Source organism: Etheostoma spectabile, chromosome 15 (genome assembly GCF_008692095.1).
Source record: "Etheostoma spectabile isolate EspeVRDwgs_2016 chromosome 15, UIUC_Espe_1.0, whole genome shotgun sequence".
NCBI lineage: Eukaryota > Metazoa > Chordata > Actinopteri > Perciformes > Percidae > Etheostoma > Etheostoma spectabile.
The window spans coordinates 20,722,355-20,749,748 of NC_045747.1; the positions used below are offsets into that span (position 1 = coordinate 20,722,355).

Consider the following 27,394-nt stretch of genomic DNA (forward strand, 5'->3'; position numbering starts at 1 on the left):
AAAAAAATGTATGAAATAAGATACTTTAGTAGTACCTACAACATTTTCTAACATTAAAGTGTAAGTCTGGTGATATTCTATATTTTATTCAAGTCACCAAATTCCATGAAACAACCCAAATTAACAATTTATTGATGCTACCACACATACACAGTTCTGCTCACTAGAGCAGCAAATGTAGATTAAATCACAGCTGACAGTTGTCCCAAAAATTGCACTTTTCCTTCCTGTTTGTTTGATAAAAACAACAGCGACTAGCTGTTTCAGGAGATTACTGATGAAACTACTGACAGGAAGTCAAGAAAGTACTGAAAGATACACTACACATTGCTAGTTTGGCTCTGGACCTTGGATTTTTTACTTTTAACCTATGAACTCCAAATTTAAAAATATGCAATACAAAAGGTATTTCAGCAACATCAACAGAACCAGGTCAACAATTCTGTATTTCATCAAAAGTACACAATATAAAAAAAGTCCTCTCGTACTCAAAATGAAGTGTTCAACAGTGTCAGTTGAGACGTTTTTTCAGGTTTTAAGTTGAGTTTTAACATTCTGTGACAATTGAAAAAAACCTGTTTCTGAGTAATATTCTGATTCTGAAAGCTGAATACAATGTTCGTCTGACTCTGCTGAAGACACTAAACTGTCCAAATGTTAATCTGTTTGCACAATTAAAGGCTGCAAATGAATCAGTGTGCTTTTTCCTATGAGTTGTGTCCTTGAGCTGAGAGAGAAGATATGAGACTTTAAATCGGTCAACAGAGATATTGACATTCTTTTTATACTGTGTAGCTGAGCAGTCGGTATGCAAAATACAAACTTTCTTGCCCAAGTACAAAACTGTAATTGTGATTTTGCATCAATAGATCGCTCCCTTTGACATTTCTATTTTATTAGATTATAAAGTACAGATGTATCAACATGTAAAATATTATAATATGGTATCATGTTATATGGTTTTATCGCAGATATCTAATGTTTTAATGTCAACATTAGATATAAATTCAATGAGCAAAAACGTTTGTATATACATTTTACATCAATGTGATGAAGTACCTTGATTCATCGGGTACTTAATTTATCAGATTTTTCATCCACTAACTCCATTTATCTTACAGAAAATGGAGACTGTAAACTGTAAACTCTCTAATAAAAGGCATACACTTAAAAACATTTTTTAAAGAACTCAAAAACTAAAGCACATGTGGTCGCTCAGTGGACACTGGTGCACCTCGGTCTTCTACTTCATCCGGATCTCGAAGCAGAGGCAGTTGCAGGAGTCACACTCCGGAAGCTGACAGGTGCAGGCACAGTCCCATTTGGCACACTGTGTGAAAACACATCAGATACAAGAGTTTACTAAAATGCTGAATTGAAACTTTCTATGGTGATATTTTTGGCAAGGAGCACTTAGAAAACACTTTACATTCTGACAACAGACTATGAGCTCCGTCCCCTGTGTTGGGTTATTGAGAGAGACAGTGTTGTCTCATGTCGTTTGATCGAATTTAACATTTCAGCAGAGGTATTCATTTCCATACAGTTTTTTTTAAAGATTTTTATTATTAATTTTAAAAGGACAGCTGAAGACATGAAAGGGGAGAGAGAGGGGGAACGACATGCAGAACAGGGCTGCAGGTTGGAGTTGAACCCGGGGCCACTGCGTCGAGGAGTAAGCCTCTATTTATGGGCGCCCGCTCTACCTACTGATCTATCTAGGAGCACATTCCCATACAGGTTTAGTGGCTTGACAGTTAACGGTGAAGTAGGGGATTTGATTCGCGGGGGCATTTTGCCGCCGGTAATGTTATTAGTTAGCAGTAGACTGAATTAACCCAACCCACGGTGAGTCTGATGAAAAGAGCTGTGTCTGCCCGGTTCAGCTCTGAGATTTTCTTGCATTGCGCAGCGCTGTGAAGGAATATTCTCCGAGATTAATTTATATTCTGCCTCTGTTTAGAAGTGGTGAATGTAAGCTACCGCTCACAGCAACTTAATACTTTATAGTGTCTGGCGTTTGTTTGATATTTAGTGTTGGCAAATGGCTTTTTGTTGAGTTTCCTCTTAGTGAAAAAATAGACACGGAAAGGAGTAGCACCTTTTTTCGCCAACCTTATTCCACACAACAGTCGTAATGTTCCTTTCAGCTATCCACTCGAGCTCCATGAAAGTGAAGAAAAGTAAGTTTGGTATTTCCAACAATCATGGAAGCAGCAAAAGTGTCAAAAGGCAGTAACGTAGTAAAGTGGTGCTACTTTGCAAATTTTTGTGGGTCTGAGGTATATTTCACATTTTAGCTGCCACATACTCACTCAGTGTGCAGTGCGAGAGGAGGAATGGCCAGCGGCCAGAGCAGCAAAAGCCAATGTGTGCTTCTTTTACCGATATATACTGTATTTAACAATATCTTTTGCAAGTCTTATCCAAACAATGTCGAACTTGGCACCGCATTTACTCATGCATGTAACAAGACACCTGCCAAGTTTGAAATTCACAAACACAAACACACAGACAGACGTTCTTGCAATTTATAGATAGATGAAAAGAACTTCAGCCCTGTATGTGATCCAGTGACAGGCTTAAACTCAGATATTTAGTTTTCTCCTGTGCACACTACAATGTGACACTGAATAGTGCTTTTTGCTTAGGAAGGTAAAAAAGGGAAATAACCCGGAAGTATCTGAGACCCATTTCACACCAGTGGCTCCCTCAGGGTTATACCCAGGTCGACTGTGTGTGGTAATGGGGGTAACGCTCCTCGATCTACCTAGCTTCTTGACCCATGTCGCCAGGTGGGTTTGGTCAGGGTAGACTAGGGTTGATTTCAATGTGAATTGAGCACGACCAGGGTCGCTAACAGCTGGGGCAGGATAATATGTGATTGGTTGGAAATGACAGTGGGTCAGTCGTCACAGGTTGCCGCCTAGGGTTTGTCGCACACTTTGAAAAAACAACAACATAAATTTTGCACATTCTGCACAAAATCATCTGAGAAGTGTTTGTTGGTTAGTTATCTGTGCTTCAGAATGTAATCACTGCAAAACAATGGTAAGCTTCCAGTAGCTACTAAAACGTTCGTTCTACTGGCTGGGACTGGAGTGTGTGTTATAGCTGTCATGTTCATAGTATATGACGTGCAAAGCCCCGCCCATTTCTAGCATAAGGTAAATATCATGCATTGCTCCCGGGTTGACCCAGGTGATCTCTGAATTTTCATGACCAGGGATATACTCATGTATCAGACAACCCTAGACAAACCCTGGTAGGTGGTGTGAAAGAGGTAAAAGTGGCAGCCATGAAGCTGGTGGAACCCAAATGCTCAGGAAAAGTCCTAAAATACCGTTTTTCTCCTCTCCTTTAGCATAGGGTACACTCAAACATCCTTTAGCAAAGGCTGCAACATTCACAGCAACACACCATTTGGCCGTTCACAGAAACAAATTATATGCTTATTGCGTACATTTAAGAATTATTTTCATACAATCATACTAATTAGGATTTATGGGGATAAGTATGAGTGGACAGGAGGGTGAGCTACATTCTCAGCAACCATTTCCTTTTACTTTTGTGACTGGTAGCCCATATTCCGCATTTTATTTAAATTCCAACACACAGGGCAAAGTATCTAAGCATCTTTAGTAGTCCATTTTCTGAACAGACCCACGTCAGTAACATCCGCCATTGCATAATTACGTAGCCGAGTGTAAGTGCAGTTGGATTCGCTGAGCACCGTGTTGTCTTTCCCTAAGACCTAATGAATTGTCCTTCTCATCTTTCCGTCACCTCATGACGCTTTCTATAGAGTTCAAGTAAAAAATGTGTTTAACCCTTGTGTTGTCTTCACTTTCGGGACCCTCTAGTATCCCTCGGGTCAAACTGACCCAGGACGTATTTGGGGTTTTAAAACCAATTCTGAAATTACATTTTACTTCATAATCTATCACCAAATATTGTCTTTATCTCAATTTCAAACAGCTGAGATAACATATATGTTTAGGGAATGCATCAGTCTCTACTAGAACACAATTAAAAATGGAAGTGGGGTTTGTTTTTTGTCATAAGGTTATAATTGATGTTAAAAATCCACTATGGAAATAACATAAGTGGTCATATCCAGAATAATTTTCAGAATTGAGTGAGGAATGCATGTTTATCACAGGAAATAAAGTAAGGCAGTTGATTTTCAGGTAGCAAAAAATGTAACTTGTTCCATTTCTCTTCTTTTATTGGAAATGGGTCAATTTGACCCGAATACCACACAAGGGTTAAGAAACAAGCTATGATATAATTTTTTGAATATTCAGCACAAGTGTTTTTGCAGACCCAGTTTAGGTAGAAACCACTGGCTTAGTGGTTGAAAAGACCAAAATGGAGAAAAGAATAGATTTTCAAATCTATACAAATTGATTTTAAGCCTTCATTGCAAGTCATTGGGACAAAGAAACATAACTGACTTACGCAGACTGTCAATTAAATTAAACCAATATCTGACTTTGATGCTTTGAAAACTAGTCATGTCAAGTCAATTTTCTTTATATAACTCAATATCCCAGTGGGTTTACAATCTGACCAGAAGCCTGATCAGAGAGATAGCGAACCTGATTATAACAATATATTGAAGGTTGAGAAAAGGGCTCTTGAATATCCATATATCTCAGTAATGGTGTGGAGTGTTAGAAGGCTACTCACAGATGGAGAAGGGCACGAAACGGTCCGACATGAGCGCACGGTTGGCAGGTGACAGTCACACATTTCCGCAAATCTGAAGCACTGGTCACATACGGAAATGTTTGGACAGCAGTCACAACACTCTGAAGAACAACGGTCCTTTTGAAGAGAAAACAGACAAAAATTTGCATCACTCTCCACGCTGATGTTTCTGTACTTTTAACTTTTGTGTGTTGACAAACAAAAATACAGTGGACCAGAAACCTAACTAATACACCACACATACAGTGGTGCTCAAAAGTTTACATACACATGCTTAAGTTGACTAAAAAGAGGAATAAAAAAATCATGTTTGGAATTATTTTAATACCTAAATTAAAAAATGAGGTAAAATCCAACCTTTAAGGACACCAATTTTCTTGTGAATGAATAACGTATGTAAATAAATAAATGTTCTATTAAAATACAGGGGTCATAAGATACATACCCCTATGTTAAATTCCCATAGAGGCAGGCAGATTTTTATATAAAGGCCAGTTATTTCCTGGATTCAGGATATTATGCATCCTGATAAAGTCCCTTGGCCTTTAGAATTAAAATAGCCCCACATCACATACCTTCACCATGCTTAGAGATAGGCATGGGATACTTTCTATAAAATCATCTCTCAATGCAAATCAAACCAGGTATAGTCTAACTGAAATAAAACCATGCCTATCTCTAAGCATGGTGAAGAGTATGTGATGATGGGGCTATTTTAATTCTAAAGTCCAAGGGAACTTTATCAGGATGCATAATATCCTGAATCAGGAATAACTGGCCTTTAATAATAAAATCTGCTGCCCTCTATGGGAATTTAACATAGGGGTATGTTATACTTATGACCCCTGTATTTTAAATAAGAACATTTATTTATTACAATACGTTATTCATTCACAAAGAAATTGGTGTCCTTAAAGGTTGGATTTTACCTCATTTTTTAATTTGGTATTAAATAAAATTTCCAAAACATGATTTTTTTATTCATATTTGTAGTCAACTTAAGCATGTGTATGTAAACTTTTGAGCACCACTGTAAGTATTGTCGCTTAATCCAAACAAATAAAATTCAATCATAGTAATTAAAACATTTTTCCAGGCACTGTATTAACTAGTTCAAGGTCCCATATTTAGTCTTGATCTTTTATATGTAAACTGGAGTAATTAAAGTTCAAAGAGACACAACAACTCTCTCTGTAATTTATACATGAATAGGTGAGTAAAACTTTTTTTTAAATATATTTAAAGAAGAAAATCTGCTTGATTGCATGTATGTTGTAGAACTGTTTTCACACTGGCATAATGTAAAACACTTTTTTTTTTAGAGGGACCAGATCAAAGTATGATTGGTTATTAGACAGAAATAACCGCTCCCTTCAGTAAGCACTGAGTTTGTAGAAATTTACAAAATGTTAGACTTAGTGTACCATGTTATATGATTATAGCATTTGTGTAATGATTGTGATAGAATAACATTTTGTTTTTGGAGAAATAAGAAATAACTTAAATAACCTCAGAAAACTTTCCTGGAGTAGTAGGCCAGAAAATTGAAGGAATAAAAATGAATAGATTTGTCCTAGGAAGAGAAGACATGGTTTGTCTGGTTTTTAACACCGGGGGGAGCCACAATGTCATTACATTCTCCACATGGTGACTTGAGTTCAGTGTTCATAGGTCAAGGTTTACTTTCCTATTTATCTTCCTCTTCATCTGTGCTACTATGTTTACCGCAAGTTACAGTAAACAGCACATTTGATCTATTTTACATTTTACAAACTGTAGTGAGGAGAAAGGCCTCGTTGCTCTGTAGAGACCAGTGACCATGTCTGCACCACCAACCTTGAGGCAGGATCGGATCCACAGCCCGATCCCCAGGATGATCATGTAGAGACTCAGAGTAATCATCAGCACTGCTGGGAGAGGGATGGAAAGCTCCCAAATAGGCAACACCTGAGGAGCAGGACATACCAAATATATAACTACATCTAACAGAATAGAGATGGCTACGTATAAGAAGAAACATGTTCTTTCTTACCTGCATTGTCTCTTTCTGAGTTGACACCTTTAACTGTCACAAAGCTCACATCTCTAGGAATTTGGACAGGAGAAGAATAACAATTAAAACCCTTCTTATCAATTACTTAGGCTTTCCAAATGCCTCTGTTTATTTTCCCCTATGTTAAAATGGTATAGCCAGAAGCTGCACTCAAGTACAATTATGAGGTACATGTAGCTACATTTTGACATATTACATTGTACTTTTTAATACATTTATTTAATTGCTATTCAGAATTAAATTTACATTAACACATGATAAAAATGATTAAATATCATCAGTTCCAATCAGCTTACAACAGTAACAACAAGCTAGTTAACAATTATGTGTCAATAATAATAATATTAATCAAATAGCAAATGTTATGGAAAAATGTTACACTTTTAAAATATGCACAATCAGTAGGCTACTTCTGTATTTTTCCCTTTGTAAACTTTCAAATGCAGTATTTGTAATTGTGAATTGATTTCACATGGTTGTATTCATACTTTTAATTAAGAAATAATCTAAGGAAGTAAGTAATCATTTTCTACCACTGAGTGGTAGAGTATAGTTTGAGTATAGTGTGTACTGTTTATTTACAGGTACTATATGCCATAGAATAGTAATATGTATATTAGTAGAATAGTGGAATGTATATTTAAGTACAAAGCTTAACAAATTCAAGGTACAAGGTTACATTATTTTACTTTATACTTCTATTCCACAACCTCTCAGAGGTAAATCTAGTACTTTTTACTCCAGTAAATTTAACTTACAGCATTAGTTAGTTTTCAGATGACAGTATTTCGGTCCCTTCCTGTATAGTGAATTATATTTAGCTAATACATTAACTTAAGTAGCATTTTCAATGCAGGACTTTTTCTTGTAACAGCGTTGTATTACTAGCAATATCTGAATCAAATACTGAGTCGAATACTATACTATTACTTATTTTACATTTTTATGATTCATACTTTTACTTAAGTAAGATTTTGAATGCAAGTATTTTACTTATTTTGGAATTTTTCCACAGTGTTAGCTAGCTAGTACTTTTACTTCGGTAAAAGATCAGCACAACGTTACTTATTTTATCACTGTTAAGCACTTAAGTATTTTCCTCTTAAGCTATCTAGCGTTAACTTTTTGCAACTAGCTAGGGTAAGGAAATTAAAGGTTGATATCTGGTCATGTACTGGAAAAGTACTCAAATAATGTATTTAAGAAAGCTAGCTAGAAGTACCGCAAAATGCAAACAATTACTGCTTCCAAAGTACTTACGTTAACTAGCTAGCTAGCTAAAAGTACACAAGTAACTACAGTTAAACTCTAATAATGTTAGCAGTTAAATGGACTCAAGTAACGTTACCAAACGTATTTGAAGTGAGGAATTGTCCCTCGCAGTGCTAATTCAGATAAAAATACAGAAGCTAATATTTAACGTCAACTAACAGCTAGCTAGCTAACGTTAACACGTTAACAATGAATAACTGTTTTTTGTTACAGGGTAGCTAAAAGTGCTAACATCTTATCGTTCTGAAGAGTCCTGTATTTTCCATGAATGCGTCTTGTTTAATCAATACAGCATAAAGTGTTGGTTAATTTGAAGTAAAGTCACATTTTTCCATTGTATCGTTAATTGTATAAAAAGAAGTGATTCTGCCCCCTGCAAAACAAACGATACTATTTATCTATGGCGGTAGTTGCGTTGCCATGGAGTCAGAAGGGTCCTTTGAAGGGACAAAATACGTGCACGGCAGCACAAACTGGATAATAAAGTTCTTGATGTTATACTTTCACATTTACTGTACTGTCCTTAAGTACAATTTTGAGGTACTTTAATTACTTCCATTTCGCTACTTTAAACTGCAACTTCAGTAGATCTCACAAGGAAATTATGTAATTTTTACTGCACGTTACAGTAACGTCTATTCAATTAATTTGCAGATGATATGGAAAGGAGTCTCGAGTCTTAACCCTCAAGTTGTCGTCGGGTCAAATTGACCTGTTTTTCTATTTCAATGTTCTTTTTAACTACCCCAAAGAACAGCATTTGAAACAAAAAATTGAAGTGGTTTGACATGGTATTGAGTAAAAGTTGACATATTCCAGTCAACATCCATTCCTTTAATTTTAATCTAAATATGTCCTAATTTCTGCTTTTCTAATTCAAACATTAGGCATAATTCCCTTAAGTAATGACAGTAAATCCCCCAAATAACTGTAAAACTAAAGTTAATAAGTTAGTGTTACGTAGTGTTGAAACATTAAAAAAGTGACAAACATTGGAAAAAAGCACAAAATGTAAGAAAAAGTTAAAAACATCGATAAAAAGCGTCAACAAAATTGTTGATTTTCAATTTTGACGGGAAGATAACACAAGGGTTAAAGCGCTATCCTGATTATTTTTAGTACTGTATGCACATTTCTGTAGTTTTTAATTTATCAAATTCAAACATTAATATGTAGCTTAACATTATCAACAAGCAAATTATGATATATTATAGGTTAAGACTTTGATACCTTGACTTCTCCTATTGTAGAAAATAGAACTCCCCCACCACCCACGTTCAGTATATGAAAGAATTGTCCTCGTAAAAAATGGGCTAAATGGTACTTTGTATGAATCCCAATAATTACATTGTGTGTAAAATATTCATGCATAAACATGTAAGAGTAGAAATATATACTAAAATGTGAAATAAAATTTCACAAAACTCAATTTTTTTTGGCATAGTTAAGCTTTCTCAGCTCCTCTGATTTGAAATGTTATATGCATACACATAGTATTAAGTAGTATTTGTAAATGTATTATTACTCAGTTTGGGACAACAAAAGATTTGTGATACAGTCCAAGTAATGTGACGACTATAGTCATTGTTCACAGAATTCAGAAATCATAACCAAAAAGCAACCTAAAACCAAAAATCCTCCACTCATGTACAAAAAACAGTGGACATGCTGATCAACTGCAGACATTTTATTGAACCAAATGTGGATTTTGCATAACAGACTTGCTCTCAATCACCCTGTCACAAGAACACAGTGCAACCTGGCCATGGCTTAGATTTTTACTGTATTACTTCAGCATCACTACATTTTAACTGTTGATAAATTATTGCATTGTAGGAAATTTAAGAATCAAGTGTCCATAACCATAGGTGTGGTAACAGTTGTTTTCAGACCACAATAAAAAGCTGGTCACATGCCAGAGTAGGACATCACTTAATTGACAAGAATATTCAAAATTATATGCAAGGTTACCATCTTCAAATCACTTAAACAGCCAAATATTACCAGTACTTTGCTTCCCACTCTGGATGATGCACTTGATCACTTAGTAAACCGCGTCAGCCTTCCACATTTAGTTTTAATACTTTGGCAGCAAAAAACATTTCAAGAATTGTGCCATTAAATGATCGAGCAAAATCAATTTTCTGGATGGAGTGGCAAAGGTAGTCCATACTTCACACAACTTTTACTCCGCAACCTGCAAGCAGGTAGCTGGACAGGTATACAATGCCAGTGGGATATTGTAGCTGACTGAAGAGAGGGAGGCTTCTTATACTAGCAAAATACTGACTACTTTTCAGCACATGCCTATACAAAAATCCTTGTCCCCACCTCCTACCTGAAACCGGTCTGCTCTTATGTGCCCACAGGGTTCAAAATGAGCAAAATCCAGCCAGCTAGTAAAATATGCAAGTGGCTGGTAGATGTGCTGCACTCAGCACAAACATGTACTCCATGGCTGGTAAAATTTCAACAATTCACTAGCCAGTTGGGCTGTGAACGAAAGTTAATTTTGAACCTAGTGTACCCACTTCAGCAGTGAATCGTTTTAAAGTCGGTGACCTTCTTGTACAAACCCAGCCCCCATTCCCATGACACCACTCCAACATATGGAGACTCAACGTTTTATTGAAACACCTTTAAGTACAAAACAAAAAAGTTACATGAAACAGTGCCTCTTTTGTTGTGGCACAAGACCTAAAAAGAGGAAATTAAAAAAGGAAATAAACAGGGGAAAAGAAAGGAGACGTGTGTGGGAGGGTCATCACCACTCATCCCTGATGTGTGGCGCTGCAGTGGTGTGTCTTTGCGAGAGCGAGCCTGCCCCCTGGTGTTGTAGGGGGATGTTGGTGTTACAGAATCCCATATTTGTCAGAGGTATTTGTTAGCTAATATGAGCTGGTGGGGTTGCAAGGGGGGGAGAGGGGGAAGGAAGAGGAACAGCAGCACATAGGAGAGGGAGTTTAATGGCCTTCTAGGAGAGAATGGGAGAGGGCTGCTAGCAGCTTCTAGAAGCCGTGGACTTTGAGCTGCTCCTCCTTGGCCAGGTCAATCTGCAAAAGAAAACAAGAGATCAAATAAAAAAGGAAAAAAAACAACCTGATCTTCAGTCTGTGTTCCACTGTAGCACTGTTCCACATGTACAGGAAACCCCTGTAAAGTCACACAAGCAGGTTAAGTGTTTTTTGTTTTAACATCAATACTAACCTCAATGAGGAACTGGCAGATATTCTTGCGTTGGTCTCCCTGAAGCTGGATCACTTCACCATACTCTGGGTGCTCAATTACTGTCCCATTGCAAGCAAACTTCTGTTGGTTTAAAAAAAGTGTCAGTGTTTACAGTGGCCAGAAAACATCTCCCTGCAGTAACATTTGGTCAAAGCTGGCAGCATTCCGTAAAACAAAACGGTATTTATTGACTGAGACTGCTTGTTTTAATGGCACCTTCTTGAAGGCCTTGACTAGCTTCTTCTTATCATAGTCGGTGGCAATGCCCTGGACAGTGGTGAGGGTCTTCCTGCCGTTCCGCTGTTGGATTCTTATGTGGATATAGTCCTCTGTCCCAGCTGGGAGGCGGTCATCACCCTTAGTTGCATCAGCAAAGGGGTCTGGAGGAGGGAGGGAAGACAATAAGAATACAATTTTCAAACAGATTGAGCGCAAGACAACAAAAACATTTACCATAAAATGGACAGCTCAAGTATCTTAGCTGAATCTTTTAGTAATTCACGTTGAATATCGCATTTTACCCGACCGCAGTATAAAAATCAGCTTTGTATCGCCCCAGTGCTGACAGTTAATTTTTTTTGTAGAAATAACTGCGCAGACGTACAGGCTAAATATACAGCTTAACAGCTTATTGGAGACTAGCTAGCTTACTGCTGAGCAGCACCACTTAAATGGCAAATGGGATTGGTGATGACTTAACATCAGTAATGACAAGGCAACTTTCATTTTCAGAGTGTGAATCAAGGTCAAAAGAGTATAACCAATAAGAATTAAAGTTAGATGGTCTTTTTTAACTTAGTAATACGATTTTCTTGTCGATGCGCACACGTATGAAGAATAAGCTAACGGGTTAGTAGCACAATTCAGGCCTAATGGCGGCAGTTTTAGCAAAGGCCTGCTAGTCGAATAAAATGACCACGAAAATGTGAATTTTATATATTTATGCTTTCACGAGTTACAAAGTTAATGTCGAATCGATTACTTTGAAGACCAAGCATTCTAATAGTCAAAGCCTGTAAAAAGCGAAAAAAAAAAACTCGACGCAAGCACGAAGCTTGGCGTTACTGTTAGCTTCGCTGGAACTCGCCCTTCCCCCACCTTGTCTAACGTTACCGGTTAGTTTGATATAAATGACTTACCAAAAGTTTGGAGGTTCTGGATATCGGACATACGATAAGATTTGCTTTCCTTTCGGATACTAACTTGGTTATCGAGCTGTTCGTTGGCTAACTTTGACTTTTTTGTCGTTTCTAGATTTCGCCTTTTCACTGGGACGGTGCTCGGCTTCAACAGCTTTCACAAAATGGAGCTCTTTGAAACCTTAACACTGGAAAACAAGCATATATAGCCCCGCCCCGAAAATAACGTCAACACGTCGAAGACGTTATGAAGCGACGTCATCGTCAGCCACGCCCTGTTATTTCTCAACTCTACTGGAAAGATGATGTCATAATTTTGGGACAGGAACATTACCTAAACTAACCAAACAAAACGTGTTGATATATTTTTTTTTATTTTAATGCTGTCTCTGGAACATTTTAAAAATAAGAAAAGCGTGTCTACCATCATTATAAAAAATTCTTTGGTGATCTATCTAGTATTTAATTTAATTTTTAACTTTTAACTTTTTCAATCTTCTCCTTATTTATTTGACTGTTATCTGTCTTTTATGACGTTATGTGAAATATATGATATCTGACTTTGTACCATGAAGGTTGGTATGGCATGCACAGTGTGTGTGTGTGTGTGTGTGTGTGTGTGTGTGTGTGTGCACATTTATTTATTTATTTATTTATATATATATATATATATATATGTATATATATATATATATAGCTGACTATGAGCAGCCACAATGCGCAGCCGCAGGTCCTCAGTGAGCTCCTTTGTCTTAGCCATGACCGTCCACAAACCAACAGCAGCTGTTTTTTCACCTGTTGAGTTGATTAAAACAGCTGTTCCCAATCAATCAGGGTAATTAGGATGCTTTAAAACAGCTTGGACTATGTGGAATTGAATCGATGGAATGGATTTCCCCCCAGACTGTGACAGTTTGCAAAGGGTATGAATAATTTTTGACATGCCACTTTTGGTTCAAATGTAAATAAAAGACGAGTAATATTTTTTCCCCACAATGATGCCTCTTGTACGTCCACTTATTATGTTCTGGGAGACGACTGTGTCATTTCTAATCAAGAAAAAACTTGCTGGTTGCCTAAAAATAACTTTAAGTCAGAATTTGCCAGGGGTATAAATAATTTCAGGCTTGAATATATGTATACATATATACTGTGTGTGTGTGTGTGTGTATATATATATATGTGTGTGTGTGTTTAGAACAATTCATCTTTTTTCCCTCCTAATTATAAAAAAATTCTAATAGTGGCAGAAGAAGTTACATGTTAAATCTTTCAAGATCAAGATAACTTTATTGTCCCCTGAGGGACATTTGTCTTGGGCATCAAGTGCAATGTCAACGTCTATACTTTCAAAACAATAAAAACGAACAACAATCGCAGCAGCAGCAGCAGCAGCACTACACGCCCCTGTCGCCAGCAGAGCAGCGCCTAGGCACCTTTTCTCCAAGAATGTTCAAACTTAATTGCATTTAATGCCTGTGGATTCGACAATAATACCCTACCGAATCTTGATGCTTATTTGTAAACGAGGAGAGATGCTGGGCTCTTCTCAGCTGATGGGTAATTCAGGGCAGGGAACAAGAACCAGAATATGATGATGAATGAAAATGAAACTATTCAACGTCTTAACATCAACACTGAAAAGAACATCAGCTGCATTTACAAAACAAATATGGCCAGTTTTCCAGTCTCATAAGTATATTTTATTTACAGTACTATTAAGATAGCTGATTTTCAGTGGAAAGACCTATATCAAGTATAGCTATTAAAAACAAAAGTGGCGTTTTCCATTTGCTAAAATGAAAATAAAAACTCAGCATTTTGGCGTAAGGATTTGCACCATACATTTTTTTGCACTCTTCCTACTTTTTTATTGCAAACATTCACAAAATTTCGTGGGGGATAACAACATTGGTATTGTATCCTAGAGCAAAAATAAAGCTCTGAGCTGTTAGACAACCTCTTCCTCCCACTATCACTATCATCTATAGTTGTCCACACTTTCACTGCTTTCTTTGAATGGACAGATTGCAAACATGATTCAAGAGCTAAATGCTGATTATTTATTATTTGTTTTTCATTATTTGTTTATTGATTTATTCAGGACAATGCACATTGATGAAAAAGCACAACAGTACACGTAAATGTGCCAGATTGTAGCCCAAGAGCTAATGTCCATCTGCAGTCCAACACGCGGGTTGGAGTTGCAGTACTGAAGACATAGGATAGTCACATTTAGTATATAAAGACAAGAAGAAACAAAAAGAAGAAAACAAAACAATTCATTCATTAGAAAAAGTTAAAATAGAAACACAAGTTAGCGGTGGTTACACATTTGGTTAGCTCTGAACCACAGCTTTACTTGGCTTTTAAAGGAGGCCACAGTGGGACGCTCCCTTATAGTTGGGGGATGTGTGTTCCATAATGCACTACCTTTATGAGACAGTGCATCATGGCTGAAGGAGGTTTTTCTGAAAGGAACCTCCCAGTCCCTGTTTACCACAGCTCTGGTGATCCGAGTGTGTCTATATTTAATAAACTCCAGCAGTGGAGGTGGCGCCAGGCCATGCAGTACTTTATAAATTAAACACAATGAGGAAAATGTACAATAATTATCAAAACTCAATAAGTTATATTTCTCTAAGGTATTGCAATGATGATAAGAGAGATTTTTTTTTATCCAGAGTCTTGAGCGCCTTCTTGTACAGAAGCTCAACTGGTTTTAAGGTGGTAGTACCTGATGTAGACCAGCTAGTGATGCAATAGTTCAGATGTGAAAGTATCATTGAGTGCATGAATTCTCACCAATCACTTTTCAGCTCTCTTTTAAAATATGGTTTCCTATGGAAAAAAAATATGGAATGGACAGCACAGTTTGTGTTGACAGAAATGTAATCTAGCTAGTTTCTGAGGTGCTTGCTGCTTTCATGCAGAGGACAGTTACTGCCTCTTAAAAAACCGTCTAAACGTCACCATTGTCCTGTTGTTTCCCCGTCATAATGCACAATAACAACAGTGGTTTCACATTTCATTGTTTTCAAAGCACAAGGTCTATTTCTGTACAATGGCTATTTTGATTTTATGCTAAATATCACACAGCTAAAATGTTATTTCAGCCAAAGTGTTATGAAGAACCTTAAATAAATACTACATTTTTAATTTATTATGTTATGAAGCACCTGGTGACACAACACTGCACACATTTATCATTACAGAATTTGGAAAAAGCTATATTTGGCAGTGACACACATTAGATGATTGGGTCCTCTTGAAATGACTATGTTTTTTAAACACACATGAAAAAATTGAGATATTCTGATATAAAGATATCAAATTTATCAGAGTCTGTTTTATTGCCAAGTTTTCATATAGGAGGCAAGGAATTTGCCTTGGTGTTTTGGTGCATTACAGTAAACATAGGACTCAAGAAGAAGAGTAAGCCTACTGAAAAGGTCAAGAGTCATATTGAGGACATTGGAATAGAAAGGAGAAATATGTTTGGCCACCAAATAACCAAACATTCTTCTTTGGCTGCTTTACCTATAGCAAACTGAACGTTGTCAAACCTCTGATATATATTTGTGTTTGAGTGTAACAGCTACCAATATCAATAATTTCCAATAAGCCTTGTTACAATTGTTCAACAGATTATCTGAAGCCCAAAGACCAGAGCTGCAGATTGGAGTTGGTGAGAGTGCCACAGGAAACCTCGTCCTGATGAAAAGGGCTTCCCAGTGTCTGATGTCTTCTTCCTCAGTGACACAGAAAGTGCCAGAAAGAAAAAAGAAGAGTCGGATGGACAGAATCTGGCTGTTGTTGATACTCCTGCTCTGTTTGGAAGCACAAAATCGGACTCACTTGGTTTGTCTGATACAGTGATGGAAAAGATGGAGAGGTGTGTGTCGCCTGGTTTCACCGTTGTGTACCTGGATGTGGTCCAGCTCAGCAGATTCACACAGGACGAACAGCAAATGGTGAAACTGATACAGAGGTCCTTCGGGCAAAAAGGCAGCCCATCAAACCACTCGAGTAGACGATCTGAAGACAGAGGGACGTTCCATAGAGGAATGGCCTCATCAGTGAATATTATGGGGGATACCTTGACAACGGAGAGTCAGATCCTTCTCAAGTTATCAAGCTACTGCAGAGGATCCCCAGCATGGTGCAGAGAAATGGAGCAATCGGCTGCACCAGTGAAGCTGATCTCTCCAGAAATTAAAAACAAGAACCAGAAGCAAGAGGAGAAGCTGGAATTGACAACACAGTTGTCACTACATTGCTCAATGGAGCATTATTATTATTAGTCTATATCTTGATAAGACCAAACTAAAGCCACACTCACTTTAAAAATGCTTTTGTACAGCTATCATTCAGAAATAATAGACACCCTGTTAAAGTCTTTATTTTGTCAAAATGATGCAGTGGTGGAGGAAGTATTCCGATCTTTTACTTCAGTAAACGTGTAATAAAAATACTAGTCCTGCATTCAAATTTTACTTAGGCCTTAAGTAAAAGTACAAAGTGTTAACATCAGTTGACATCATACTTAAAGTAACACATTTAGTACTCATTATGCATAATGGCCATTTTCAGAATAAAATATCTGTACAGGTATTCATATAAAATAATTGATAATGTATTCATCACGTACATGACGCGGCGAGCTCAGAGGATAATGTAGCAGCTAGTAATGGTGGAATTGAGGACGGACTAAGTTTAATTAATTTATACTGGGTAGCTTGATGTTGATTATATTTTGAATTAATAATCAGAATATTGCAATATAACTAAAGCAGGGGAAGTATTTCCTCTGAGATGTAGTGGAGTAGTATAAACATTAAATGGAAATACTCAAGTAAAGTACCAGTACCTTACAATTGAGTCAATACTTGAGTAAATGTACGATACTTTCCATTACTGAAACTATGTTTTGCTTTTTGTTACTTGTTTGGCGTTCATTTGTCAGAGTTTGTTTTCACATTCATCAGCTGAAAGTTTCTCTGTGCTCACCTTGAATCCAGTTTTACACCTAGACGTACCTGCGGGTTTTTGATGACATCACTACTGCCTTGGAGCCAATCGTGATCCAGCATGCAACTTAAGTTTGATGTGAAAAGTACTCATAACTACAGTACATAAACACTGAAAAAATTGACTTTTCAGGGAAGTAGGAGACATCTTGTGTCCTTTTAACCAAAAATATGTACATGATTATGGGGGAAACTCTAACGCAACATCTGGCTCGTCCACATTTTATATATTTTTAATAATAAAAAAAAGAACAAGATTAACAACACACAAAACATCATGTTTGAATGGACTCACAAGGTTATTTGCCCTAAAACACTAAATTATATGGGTGTATCTCAATTAATATTATATTTATATTTTCATTGTATTTTTACGTACTTTCTTGAGTCAGTGCAGAAGTGCAGTGTTTGTTATTGTGGGAAACACATGAATTAAAACAAGATCTTCTCTTCTTTCTTTCAGCACTGCTTGGCCTTTTTTATTTTAGAATTTTTTTTTAATTTATTTTAGAATTAAATGAAAGTAATACGTCAATCTATACTGTATACATGTATACAGTATAGATAGATAGATAGAAAGATCTATAGATAGATTTATTCCTAGTAGCCTAAAGACATCACACACAACATACACATCCTTCATAAACAGGATGATACAATTACAAATCCACATGAACAATATGGAAAAGAAAAGAAAATATACTAAATAAAAAATCCACATGAATGTACTTAGGGATGTATAAGCATGAGGCGCTTGCAGTGACAGGGCAGGGACTGACCCTCGGATTCAGTATGCATGGTAGGGTAACGTGCTCTATGAGAGTGTGTGTCATGGTGGTAGAGCAAAAAGTCCAATAGTGCAAGGATGAAGTCTAGAGACCGGCATTAAATATGGACAATATGAGAAAAAAGGGGCTCCAGAGGAGAGTTGGGAGAATAATATCAAGACTTGAGATTTGGACAACAGTGCACATTTGTGTGTATTATATACCATTATACAGTATTATACAGGTAGATGTGATTACCATGGGCAAGAAGCAACAGTAGCTACTGTTATAATATACTGTCAAAAATATGAGGAAGAAAGAAGGGATTCAAAACCTCAGAAAGATAAAAGTTTGAGCAAATAGATGTTCTACAGAAGAACTCAAGAAATAAAGGTTAGTGTTGATTACTATTTCAGTAGCCTATTTCAAAGCACCGTGGAGATGTGGAGGTCTGGTAATGCAAGACTATTATTTCAGGATCTATTCAGTATAAAAATCAATATGATTGAGGATTTTTTTTGTATTAATAGAATTATGAATATTATAAACGCTAGACATTTTGATCCAGACTCCACCCCAGATGGTGGCGGTAATGCACCCAATCTAAGAACAACTGGGCAAAAATTAAATAAAAAAAAAATTAAAAAGGGGGCGCGTTAAGGGGTGCAAACTGGTGGTAAATAACTGTGTTTTAACAGTTATTAACAGTAATTGACTGTCTATGGTAAAACCCTAAAGAAGAAGTAGAAGAAGAAGAAGGGGGCGCCAGTGAGGCATAGATACCGATATTTGTGAAGCAGAAGAAGTGCACGTACTGGTTTGGTTTGGGGCAGTTGAACGCGAGGCAGACGGAGTTGTGCGGAAGAAGTCGCTTATTTGCGGTTTTTCGTCCCTGAATACCCCACAGACGAGGCAAAAACCATTTAAAATACACACTCGTGTGTGTGCGCTCGGACTTTTACAAACAGGTAGGCTCTATCGTAGCCGAGATATAAAGTGTTTTGAGAAACGTTGCTAGGCCTCACAGGTTAATCACCATGAGTTACGGTAGGCCTCCGCCAGACGTCGACGGCATGACTTCCCTCAAAGTGGACAACTTAACGTACCGAACTTCGCCCGAAACCCTCAGACGTGTGTTCGAAAAGTATGGCCGTGTAGGGGACGTGTATATTCCCCGAGACCGCTACACGAAAGAAAGTCGGGGTTTCGCTTTTGTGCGGTTCCACGACAAACGTGACGCCGAGGACGCAATGGACGCCATGGATGGCGCGCTCCTGGACGGACGGGAGTTGCGAGTCCAAATGGCCCGCTACGGCAGACCCCCCGATTCTCACTACGGCGGTAGTGGTGGTGGTGGCGGTGGCGGCGGCGGTGGAGGAGGTGGAGGAGGCCGGCGAGGAGGGCAGACCAGGAGGTACGGCGGCCATGGACGCAGAAGCAGGAGGTAAGAATAAGCGCGTAACCGCTTAGATTGCCCTTTTGTATAGACGCAGTCCGTTGCCAGACTCCATTGAAGAATTTGCCTTTTCAGAGTTGCCTTGGTCAATTGACCAAAACACTTTAAGTTCAAATATTTTTGCGAATCCACTAAACAATTCGGCACAGATAGCATAAACGGTTATGAAATTAGTTTACAGAAGACTTTTTGATGCCGCCTTTTCCAATAGAACCAACTGATCCGTAACTGTATATCAGGCGTATTATTTCAGTTATGTACTTATGCAACTACAGCTTTTTAGAATCAAACTGTTTATTTCCAAGTAGTTATGTATCTATACATATATCTGCAGATCTACTTATGTTATTTAAATGTACAGTTGCATGTATTCAGTTGTTCTTTGGGGATGTAGTATCTGCTAATGCACTCAGTTTAATATTTTAAGGACAATGTTAGAAAGTCTAATTTTAAGTCTTTATAATATATCACAATATTTCACTGAGTTAAGTGCCAGTTGTTTTTCACATGGTAAACGATAACTCAACCCACTGAATGTATTCAGCTCTTCCCCCAGCCCGAGACACAGAAGACGCAGCAGGTCCCGCAGCAGGAGCCGCTCTCGTTCCCGAAGCCGATCCCGCTACAGCAGATCCAGGTCCCGCTCCTACTCCCGATCCAAGTCTCACTCTCCCAGGAACAAGAAGGCCAAGTCCCCGTCTCGTTCCAGATCTAGATCCAGGTCCCGGTCCAAGTCTAAGTCTAAGTCCAAGTCCAGGTCCAGAAGCCCTCCCTACAAAAGAAGTTCCAGGTCGAGATCTAAAAGCCAGCCCAAGTCAGCAGCAGAAAATGGAGGCGAAACACCCTAGAGCTCAGCTTCAGGTGAGTTCTGACAAGATGTCACTGTTGCACGGCAGTAAGAGATTTATTTTGTTGGTTTTCTTTCATATATTTTTAAGTTATTACTACCAGTATTGGAGACAGACTAGGTAAATGTGTCTGTATCTGGTAAGTTTATCCCCTATAGCAGCCAATTTGGCAGGTACTATGACCATTTTACAATAATACCACCTGGAATAGTTGGCTCTTAAATTTTAGTTTACAGCAGTTGCCCAAACAAAGACCCATTTTTCTTTGCTCCTGTAAAGATGCATCTTGGGGGTCTTTTTTGATCTGCAACTTACATTTTCTGTCATACGCAGTGCTCATCATTTTTATTGAATACTAAGCGAAGTGTTTTTTAAGAACAGTTCTGTAAACCAAATCTGGAATTCTTTCCTTCCCAAGCTGCGGCATCCTGTTTGCTAAAGTGGAGTTTGAGCTGAGGCAGTATGAGCAGTTAGAAGGTGTGTGGTGAGCTGCCCACAGGCCGCCTGCTGCTGGTGAGGGTTTCTGTGCAGCAGGGTGGAGGCAGTCAGTGTTGGGGTTTGGTGTTGAGGTACGTCTGTCGGTGTCTGGCATTGAACATAAAACTGTCCTCCAGGCCTTGTCCCGGGCCGGGGGACACTGGTGCTTGAGGGGCACTAAGGTTTGTCCAACTCTACTCCCATGTCAGTTTGTTAGTTCCATTCATCTTTTCTTGTACCACATTTTAAATATAACAGATTTCAGATTAAAACCCATAGGCTGTAGTTGGAAAAGAAGGCCGTAATCAGATAGGCGTGTTTGAACATTCAGCTTTATACATCTCCAATTAAAAATAACTAAATGAATGCTGATGCTTGTCAACATGAACGCCCCAAAAACATGCCAACCTTACAATGCAATTCAGTAATTGTGGTCTGGCAAAACTCAACTTATTAAAATATATATATATATATATATATATATATATATATTTAATATTTTCATATTCATTCAAATGTGATCTTGCTTTAATGTAGATACTTATAATAATAATTTTCAGTGGAACTAAATGTTACCATAAAATAAGTCCAGGTACAATGCTTCATATATACTGTCAGGTTTTTCCACAAATGTGGAGACAAATCACATTAAATGTGCAAAACATCTATTAGATTTTTTTATATATATATATATATATATATATATATATATATATATAAATAAATAAATAAAAAGAACAATAATTCATCCAATTTTAAATGACTGGTTCTTGGTGTTCTGTGCTAACTATTGATGTTCTGACAGTTTTCAGGTGAAGACTGAAAGCTTCAAGTCCAAGACTGGATCCAACGCAAGCAACAGTGTCCTGCTTTAAAAGGTTATTATTGTGTCTTCCATGCTTTGGTTTGTTTGTTTGTTTGATTATTTTTGGCCACAACAAAAGGCTTTGTCACTTCATGTGCTGTGGTTTTTATTTTCATAATTTTAGGGAATCTGGTTCAGTGTGGACAGGAATTACTGTTCTGGCCTGGTTTTGTAACAATGACACAGGATAATACACAAGTTGCCCTTTTTAAGTTCTTCTCCCCATGGGCCTGTTAAAATAAGCGACTACGTTGTCCAGCTTTCTTTGACTTTCATTGCTTTTGAGCCTCACAATGATCCTGGATTACCTTTGGCTTGAATTTGGTTCCCAACTGACTCAATCCAGCAGTGAAGACTTTTACATAAAAAAGACAGACTTCATAATCACAGGCAAGCTGTAAGCTATTTTTATTTGAGTCAAAAAAAAGTTCTAGAACAATCCTGGTATAATTTAGTATAGAAAGCAAAGACTATACTAACGTGGAAACATTTCTAGGGCTGCAACTGACAATTTTTATTAACCATCAAAATGTGGTCCATTTCTTGATAATAATTGTATCGTCAAAGTTCAACAGTTCTCCAAATCTTTTCCTTTGATTCACTTTCTGTAGCTCGATTTAAATAATTTCAGCCTTTAACAAGTGACTGACTTCTTGTTAATGTTTCACTTTATGGTAAATGTAGTGCTTTCATCCATGTCGAGATCCTGTAGAAATGTAGATATTTTTTTTGCGTTAGCCATGGTGATCTATCGTGGTAAGTGAGCAGCTTTGTGAAAGCCCGAGTTTAGCTGGCGATTACCTTTTTAATCTCGCTTTGTGATACAGGCCCGTGGTGTCAAGTCAGGATAGTTGGACACATCTGAAGAAGCCATTTCTTGTTTAGCGAGAGATAAATCAAAAATGACCGAATCCACACCAACCTTTAAACTTTGCTTATTTTTTTAATAATATCTGAGCAAAGATTTCATTAAAGTAATCCCTCAAAACCGTAATGAAGTGGCTTTCTTACGATCTCTAATTTCTGCAGCTCAGGGTGTCTTTGTTAGACATTTTAACTCCTGTGATAAATGTGTTAAATGTAATTGCATATACAGTTTCAAAACAAAAAGTGACGGGTGATGTAAAGTCTATCAGTTTGAAGATTGTTTCAGGTCGGTCACATATTTTGAGGTGTATAAGATCATCTCCTTAAATCTTTAGTTGAATCTTACAGGACATCATTTACTGGACTCTGTACACAGTCTTTTTTTTTTCTTCTTCTTCTTTTTTTTTCTCAAATAATTTTTTTTATCCTAATCCTGCTTGTATGTTTGTTTTGTGCACTAGGCGCAGTTGTGTAGCAGTTGAGTATTGCTGGTTAGCTGTTAAGGTGGCGTGTTGCTCTGCTGAGTGCTTGGATGTATCCAGTATTCTCCAGAATGCTCCTGTGACTACCAGTGGTTCGGTCGCTACAGTCTCACCCCTTTGTAAGATGAAATGTTTTTTCCCATATGGTTATGGATGACAAATGTAACTTTCATTAAAGATTTGGTGTTTGTCTAAAATGGTCTCTTTTATTACTCACTTATTTTGGGGTATACATTTACTGCTTAAAGCGGTACTTGGCAACGGCATACTTCAGAATTAAAGCTTTTTATTTTATACAAATAAAGCAGAGGTGGAAGAAGTATTTAGATCCTGCACTTCAGTAAAACTACAAATGCCACACTATGGAAATACTCTAGGATTTTGAAGTCTAGCATTCTAACTTCTAAGTGAAAGTATAATCAGCTAAATGCATTTAAATTTAGTAACAGTAAATTTATACAGTAACACTAATTCCCTGTCTTTCTATGATATCTGATTCTGGATGAATATTACTGTGTATGTTGCATTTTACTGCTGTAGATGTTTAAACTTGTGCCAATTTTAGCTCATTTTATGTACGGCCGGGTAGTTTAATCTACAGCTATGCGTCATATTCTATAAGATCATATGTTTGTAGCGTCACTGTCCTGTGAGAACGAGTATCTCTAGAAAGTCAACTTTTCATGGAGTCAGATAAGATTTAAGTTTAACAAGTAGAAAAGTTTTCTCAACAAAGTAACACTTCATCCTTCAGTTTATCACAAACATTTAAATCAACACTTCTGCAGATATATATTTTTCACTGGACAGGAATGGATGGAAACCATCTGAAAAGTAACGAACGCTGTCAAACATATTATGGAATAGTAAAACGTAGAATATTTACCTCTTGAGATGTAGTGGAGTAGAAGTATGAAGTAGCATGAAATGGAAATACTCTAGGGCTGCACAATATGAGGACAATATGCAATAAAGTTTATGAATATTGTGATAGATACTGTGATAAACCGTTAAGTACTCTGCCCTACATTTCTGCTGCCTTTAGTATTCTAATAAAATACAAATTGCTTGATACATTTTAAACAAAATAAAATTCTTTCTATGAACAAATTGAAAATTGAATTGCATATAGGCACCACTAAAAAAGAATAACAGTGGAATTCTAAATTGCAGAGTGTCTTTTGCGATGTGTTTATTGCGCCAGTTGATATTGCGACAAGAAAAAAACAATATATGTGTATTGTGCAGCCCTAGAACAATAAAAGTATAAGTACCTCAAATCTGTCTTAAAGTACATACTGAACAACTTTTGTTCAGACTCATGGTCCAAATAAAAAAAAAAAAGTACATGTAACACATTCCAAGAGGGGTACAAACAAACATAAAAAAAACAGTGGCTTGCATAAGTCTGCACCCATTTTTTGGGATTTTATTTTAATTTTAGTTTTTAGAAGTAAATGTTAATTTGCGAACAAGAAAAATAAAACAGGTTTTTGGAGATATTCTTAGACAATCAATCATTACATGGCAACGTGTTTATTATTTAGTGTTCAGGCGTCGTTTTATTTTCAACCGGAAGTAGTTTTAATTGCTTTTCTCGCTGTAGCGTAAAATGACATAAGTGTTACTTCAAAAGCTTCGGTTTTCAAATTCGACAGGATTTGAATGGAGTAATTAACAAATGTCGTTTACATTTTGTTTTATCTATGCCTAACGTTGTACCAAGTACAATTACCAAACAACGAACCGGAAGTTTTCTACTTCATATTTTTAGCTCATTAAAAAAACAAAACACATATATAATTTCAGTTTTCATTCTGATCTACTAGGCCTTGTTTTTTAAGAGGCCTTTGTGTTTGTAAATGATCAGCTTCAATAAAATAACCCTCCCAAAATAAAAAACCAACAACCGGAAGTAGAATCCATTTTGCATAACCAAACTAAACCAACCTGGATAGGTTTAAGCAGATGCGCTCTTGGTGGATTCGTGGCGATGGACGTTGGTGAATCGACGATTTTATGTTCGAAAGAAAGAAAAAAAAGCCAGCTAACACTACAGTCAGCTGATTGATTCACATGACTGCCCTTTCTAGTTTCGGACCTGTTTACCGGCGAAAGTGTCCTTACAGTCAGTTTTACACAACGGGACGGGACCGTGATGTCAAAGTTAGTTTAGAAACCGCGCGGAGACGATGACTAGCTAGCTGAGCATATCGGGACTTCCATAAAGAGCTAACTATGTGTATATATTCTACTAATAACAACACTCCGAGGAGCTTCCAGACGGGTTAGCTAAGCAGCTTCAGCGCTGTTGGTAAGTTGTTTCTGTCTCAAACCCTGCAGCTGACCTAAAGACACCTCTGTCTCTTGAAATCAGATGTTGTCTCGATACTTTCCTCTTTGGTTTAAGAAATGAGCCTCATGTAAAAAGCTGTCATTTAAATGTTCCGTTGCTTAATATATAGTCAGACATACTTGATTAAAAAAAACTTTTAGGTGTACAATCAACTTATACTATACGCATAATTGCATACAGTCCATTAAACAAAAGAACACTTCTTCTAAAGCCAGCCTTTAGATAACGTTAGTCATGTCTAGGCTGTTATCACCACTAGACATGAGATGGATGGCGGCGGGGCACGTTAGGAAGCGATTGTAAAAGACATGTAAAGGTCCCATGACATGGTGTTCTTAGGATGCTTTTATATCGTCCTTAGTGGTCCTTAATACCATATCTGAAGTCCCTTTCCCAAAATTTAGCCTGGGTGCAGAATTACAGCCTCTAGAGCCAGTCCAACAATGAGCTTTCCTCAGGATGTGCCATTTCTGAGTCTGTAGCTATTGAGGAGGAAAGAGAAGGGGACAAGGTGCCTTGACCAACTGCCACTTTGCTCGTTTGAAAGCCATGATGTCTCTCTCTCATGGGTGAGCCAAATTCTCTGGGTGGGCAAAGCAGAGAAAGGGGAGGTAACCTTGTCCCTTATAAGGTCATAAGGGGCAAGATTCCAGATCGGCACATCTGAGCTATTATTTTCTCAAAGGCAGAGCAGGATACCCAGGGCTCGGTTTACACCTATCACCGTTTCTAGCCACTGGGGGACCATAGGCCAGCTGGGGGAACTCATATTATTTTTTAAAAAACCTCATAAAGTGACATTTTCATGCCATGGGACCTTTTTAAAAAAAAAAAAAAAAAAAAAAGTTGTTGTTGTGTACATTATTTGTGTGCCGAAATAATCAGTGCGCGCTAATATAGTTAGCCTGAAGAAATAAGCAGAAAGCTGCTACCAGCCAGGCTAAAGCTAATATAGTTAGCCTGAAGAAATAAACAGAAAGCTGCTACCTGCCAGGCTAAAGCTAATATAGTTAGCCTGAAGAAATAAGCAGAAAGCTGCTACCAGCTAGGCTAAAGATAATATAGTTAGCCTGAAGAAATAAGCAGAAAGCTTCGAACAGCCAGGCTAAAGCTAAGATAGTTAGCCTAAAGAAATAAGCAGACAGCTGCTACCAGCCAGGCTAAAGCTAATAAAGTTAGCCTAAAGAAATAAGTAGACAGCTGCTACCAGCCAGGCTAAAGCTAATATAGTTAGCCTAAAGATACAAGCAGAAAGCTGCTACCAGCCAGGCTAAAGCTAATATAGTAATGCCTAAAGATACAAGCAGAAAGCAGCCACCAGCCAGGCTAAAGCTAATATAGTTAGCCTAAAGATACAAGCAGAAAGCTGCCACCAGCCAGGCTAAAGCTAATATATTTAGCCTAAAGAAACAAGGGGTCCGTCCGTCCCAACTAACGTTACGGTTTGGAGCCGCCACACTGGAAACGTAACACTAATCTACTACAGAGGTCTGCGTCTGATCTAATGTCATTTCCACACAGTTTGTTGCTTGTGCACGTGACATGCAAGTCTGATCAATTTATCAAACTACCAAGCTGGCCCCGCTAGTCAAGCACAACCTAAAATTTAGTGGAAGCAACATGCAGTCACTGTCATTCAGGTTAGCCTGGATTGATTATTTTATGAATACAATGGTGTCATAGTCAACCAGAGTATTTCCCTCTCCAAAATCACTTCAGAAGAAGCCATAGCGCTTACTTACTTTGGTGTGTGTAAAGCATTAAAGTTAACAAAGAATGGTTCACATTAGAAAAGATCCTTTTTCATTTTTATCTTGTATGTAGATGCACTCCCCTACAAA

The 27,394-nt window shown here is 37.6% G+C and overlaps 4 protein-coding genes and 1 long non-coding RNA gene across 15 annotated transcripts in view; 2 read left to right on the top strand and 3 right to left on the bottom strand.

Moving 5' to 3' along the window:
* Window positions 1-223: 223 nt before the first annotated feature.
* LOC116702569 (uncharacterized) lies at window positions 224-1,059 on the bottom strand. Its single transcript, XR_004335195.1, has 2 exons — window positions 362-1,059; window positions 224-330 (listed from the first exon to the last, which is right to left on the bottom strand). It is a non-coding gene; the product is annotated as an uncharacterized LOC116702569 (long non-coding RNA).
* Window positions 1,060-1,065: 6 nt separating this feature from the next.
* LOC116702568 (guanine nucleotide-binding protein subunit gamma 3) lies at window positions 1,066-8,506 on the bottom strand. Of its 4 annotated transcripts, none has more exons than XM_032536859.1 (5): window positions 8,271-8,506; window positions 6,746-6,798; window positions 6,550-6,660; window positions 4,693-4,830; window positions 1,066-1,330 (listed from the first exon to the last, which is right to left on the bottom strand). In XM_032536859.1, the coding sequence occupies exons 2-5, from the start codon at window positions 6,749-6,751 to the stop codon at window positions 1,244-1,246; spliced, it is 342 nt and encodes a 113-aa protein (XP_032392750.1). In that variant the 5' UTR covers window positions 6,752-6,798; window positions 8,271-8,506; the 3' UTR covers window positions 1,066-1,243. The 4 variants fall into 4 exon arrangements, with proteins under 4 accessions (XP_032392750.1, XP_032392753.1, XP_032392752.1 ...); XM_032536862.1 differs by having other exon boundaries at window positions 6,746-6,809; window positions 8,246-8,506; XM_032536861.1 differs by having other exon boundaries at window positions 8,115-8,506.
* Window positions 8,507-9,710: 1,204 nt separating this feature from the next.
* Window positions 9,711-12,658, bottom strand: LOC116702567 (eukaryotic translation initiation factor 1b). The gene is made up of 4 exons (XM_032536858.1): window positions 12,406-12,658; window positions 11,483-11,646; window positions 11,246-11,347; window positions 9,711-11,091 (listed from the first exon to the last, which is right to left on the bottom strand). Exons 1-4 carry the CDS (start codon window positions 12,434-12,436, stop codon window positions 11,047-11,049), a joined length of 342 nt encoding a protein of 113 aa, XP_032392749.1. The 5' UTR covers window positions 12,437-12,658; the 3' UTR covers window positions 9,711-11,046.
* A 6,326-nt stretch (window positions 12,659-18,984) lies between these two features.
* Window positions 18,985-23,394, top strand: srsf2b (serine and arginine rich splicing factor 2b). Of its 7 annotated transcripts, XR_004335360.1 has the most exons (5): window positions 18,985-19,646; window positions 20,203-20,519; window positions 20,925-21,165; window positions 21,789-21,861; window positions 23,177-23,394. XR_004335360.1 is itself a non-coding variant. In XM_032537785.1 (3 exons), exons 1-2 carry the CDS (start codon window positions 19,240-19,242, stop codon window positions 20,504-20,506), a joined length of 711 nt encoding a protein of 236 aa, XP_032393676.1. In that variant the 5' UTR covers window positions 18,985-19,239; the 3' UTR covers window positions 20,507-20,519; window positions 21,796-23,394. The 7 variants fall into 7 exon arrangements, 3 of the variants coding, with proteins under 3 accessions (XP_032393676.1, XP_032393677.1, XP_032393674.1); XR_004335359.1 differs by having other exon boundaries at window positions 21,789-23,394; XR_004335361.1 differs by lacking the exon at window positions 20,925-21,165 and having other exon boundaries at window positions 21,796-21,861.
* Window positions 23,395-25,133: 1,739 nt separating this feature from the next.
* mfsd11 (major facilitator superfamily domain containing 11) overlaps window positions 25,134-27,394 on the top strand; it is a 13,268-nt gene continuing 11,007 nt past the window's right edge. Inside the window, exons 1-2 of one of the 2 annotated variants that reach the window (XM_032537119.1) lie at window positions 25,819-25,830; window positions 27,327-27,332. In XM_032537119.1, coding sequence (XP_032393010.1) covers window positions 25,820-25,830; window positions 27,327-27,332 — 17 coding nt within the window. In that variant the 5' untranslated portion in view covers window position 25,819. Of the gene's footprint in view, window positions 25,512-25,818; window positions 25,831-27,326; window positions 27,333-27,394 lie in introns of those variants that run through there. The other variant, XM_032537120.1, reaches the window with a different exon arrangement.

Excerpts from the sequence above, each read along its gene's own strand:
- LOC116702568 (XM_032536859.1), bottom strand. Across the intron at positions 4,831-6,549 it reads GGATCCGATCCTGCCTCAAG|GACCGTTGTTCTTCAGAGTG; the intron begins GTTGGTGGTGCA and ends TCTCTTCAAAAG. Across the intron at positions 1,331-4,692 it reads TTTCGTGCCCTTCTCCATCT|TGTGCCAAATGGGACTGTGC; the intron begins GTGAGTAGCCTT and ends GTTTTCACACAG.
- LOC116702567 (XM_032536858.1), bottom strand. The coding sequence starts at position 12,436 with ATGTCCGATATCCAGAACCTCCAAACTTTTG. Across the intron at positions 11,647-12,405 it reads CCAGAACCTCCAAACTTTTG|ACCCCTTTGCTGATGCAACT; the intron begins GTAAGTCATTTA and ends TCCCTCCTCCAG. Across the intron at positions 11,348-11,482 it reads TAGTCAAGGCCTTCAAGAAG|AAGTTTGCTTGCAATGGGAC; the intron begins GTGCCATTAAAA and ends TTAAACCAACAG.
- srsf2b (XM_032537785.1), top strand. The coding sequence starts at position 19,240 with ATGAGTTACGGTAGGCCTCCGCCAGACGTCGACGGCATGACTTCCCTC. Across the intron at positions 19,647-20,202 it reads CATGGACGCAGAAGCAGGAG|CTCTTCCCCCAGCCCGAGAC; the intron begins GTAAGAATAAGC and ends GAATGTATTCAG.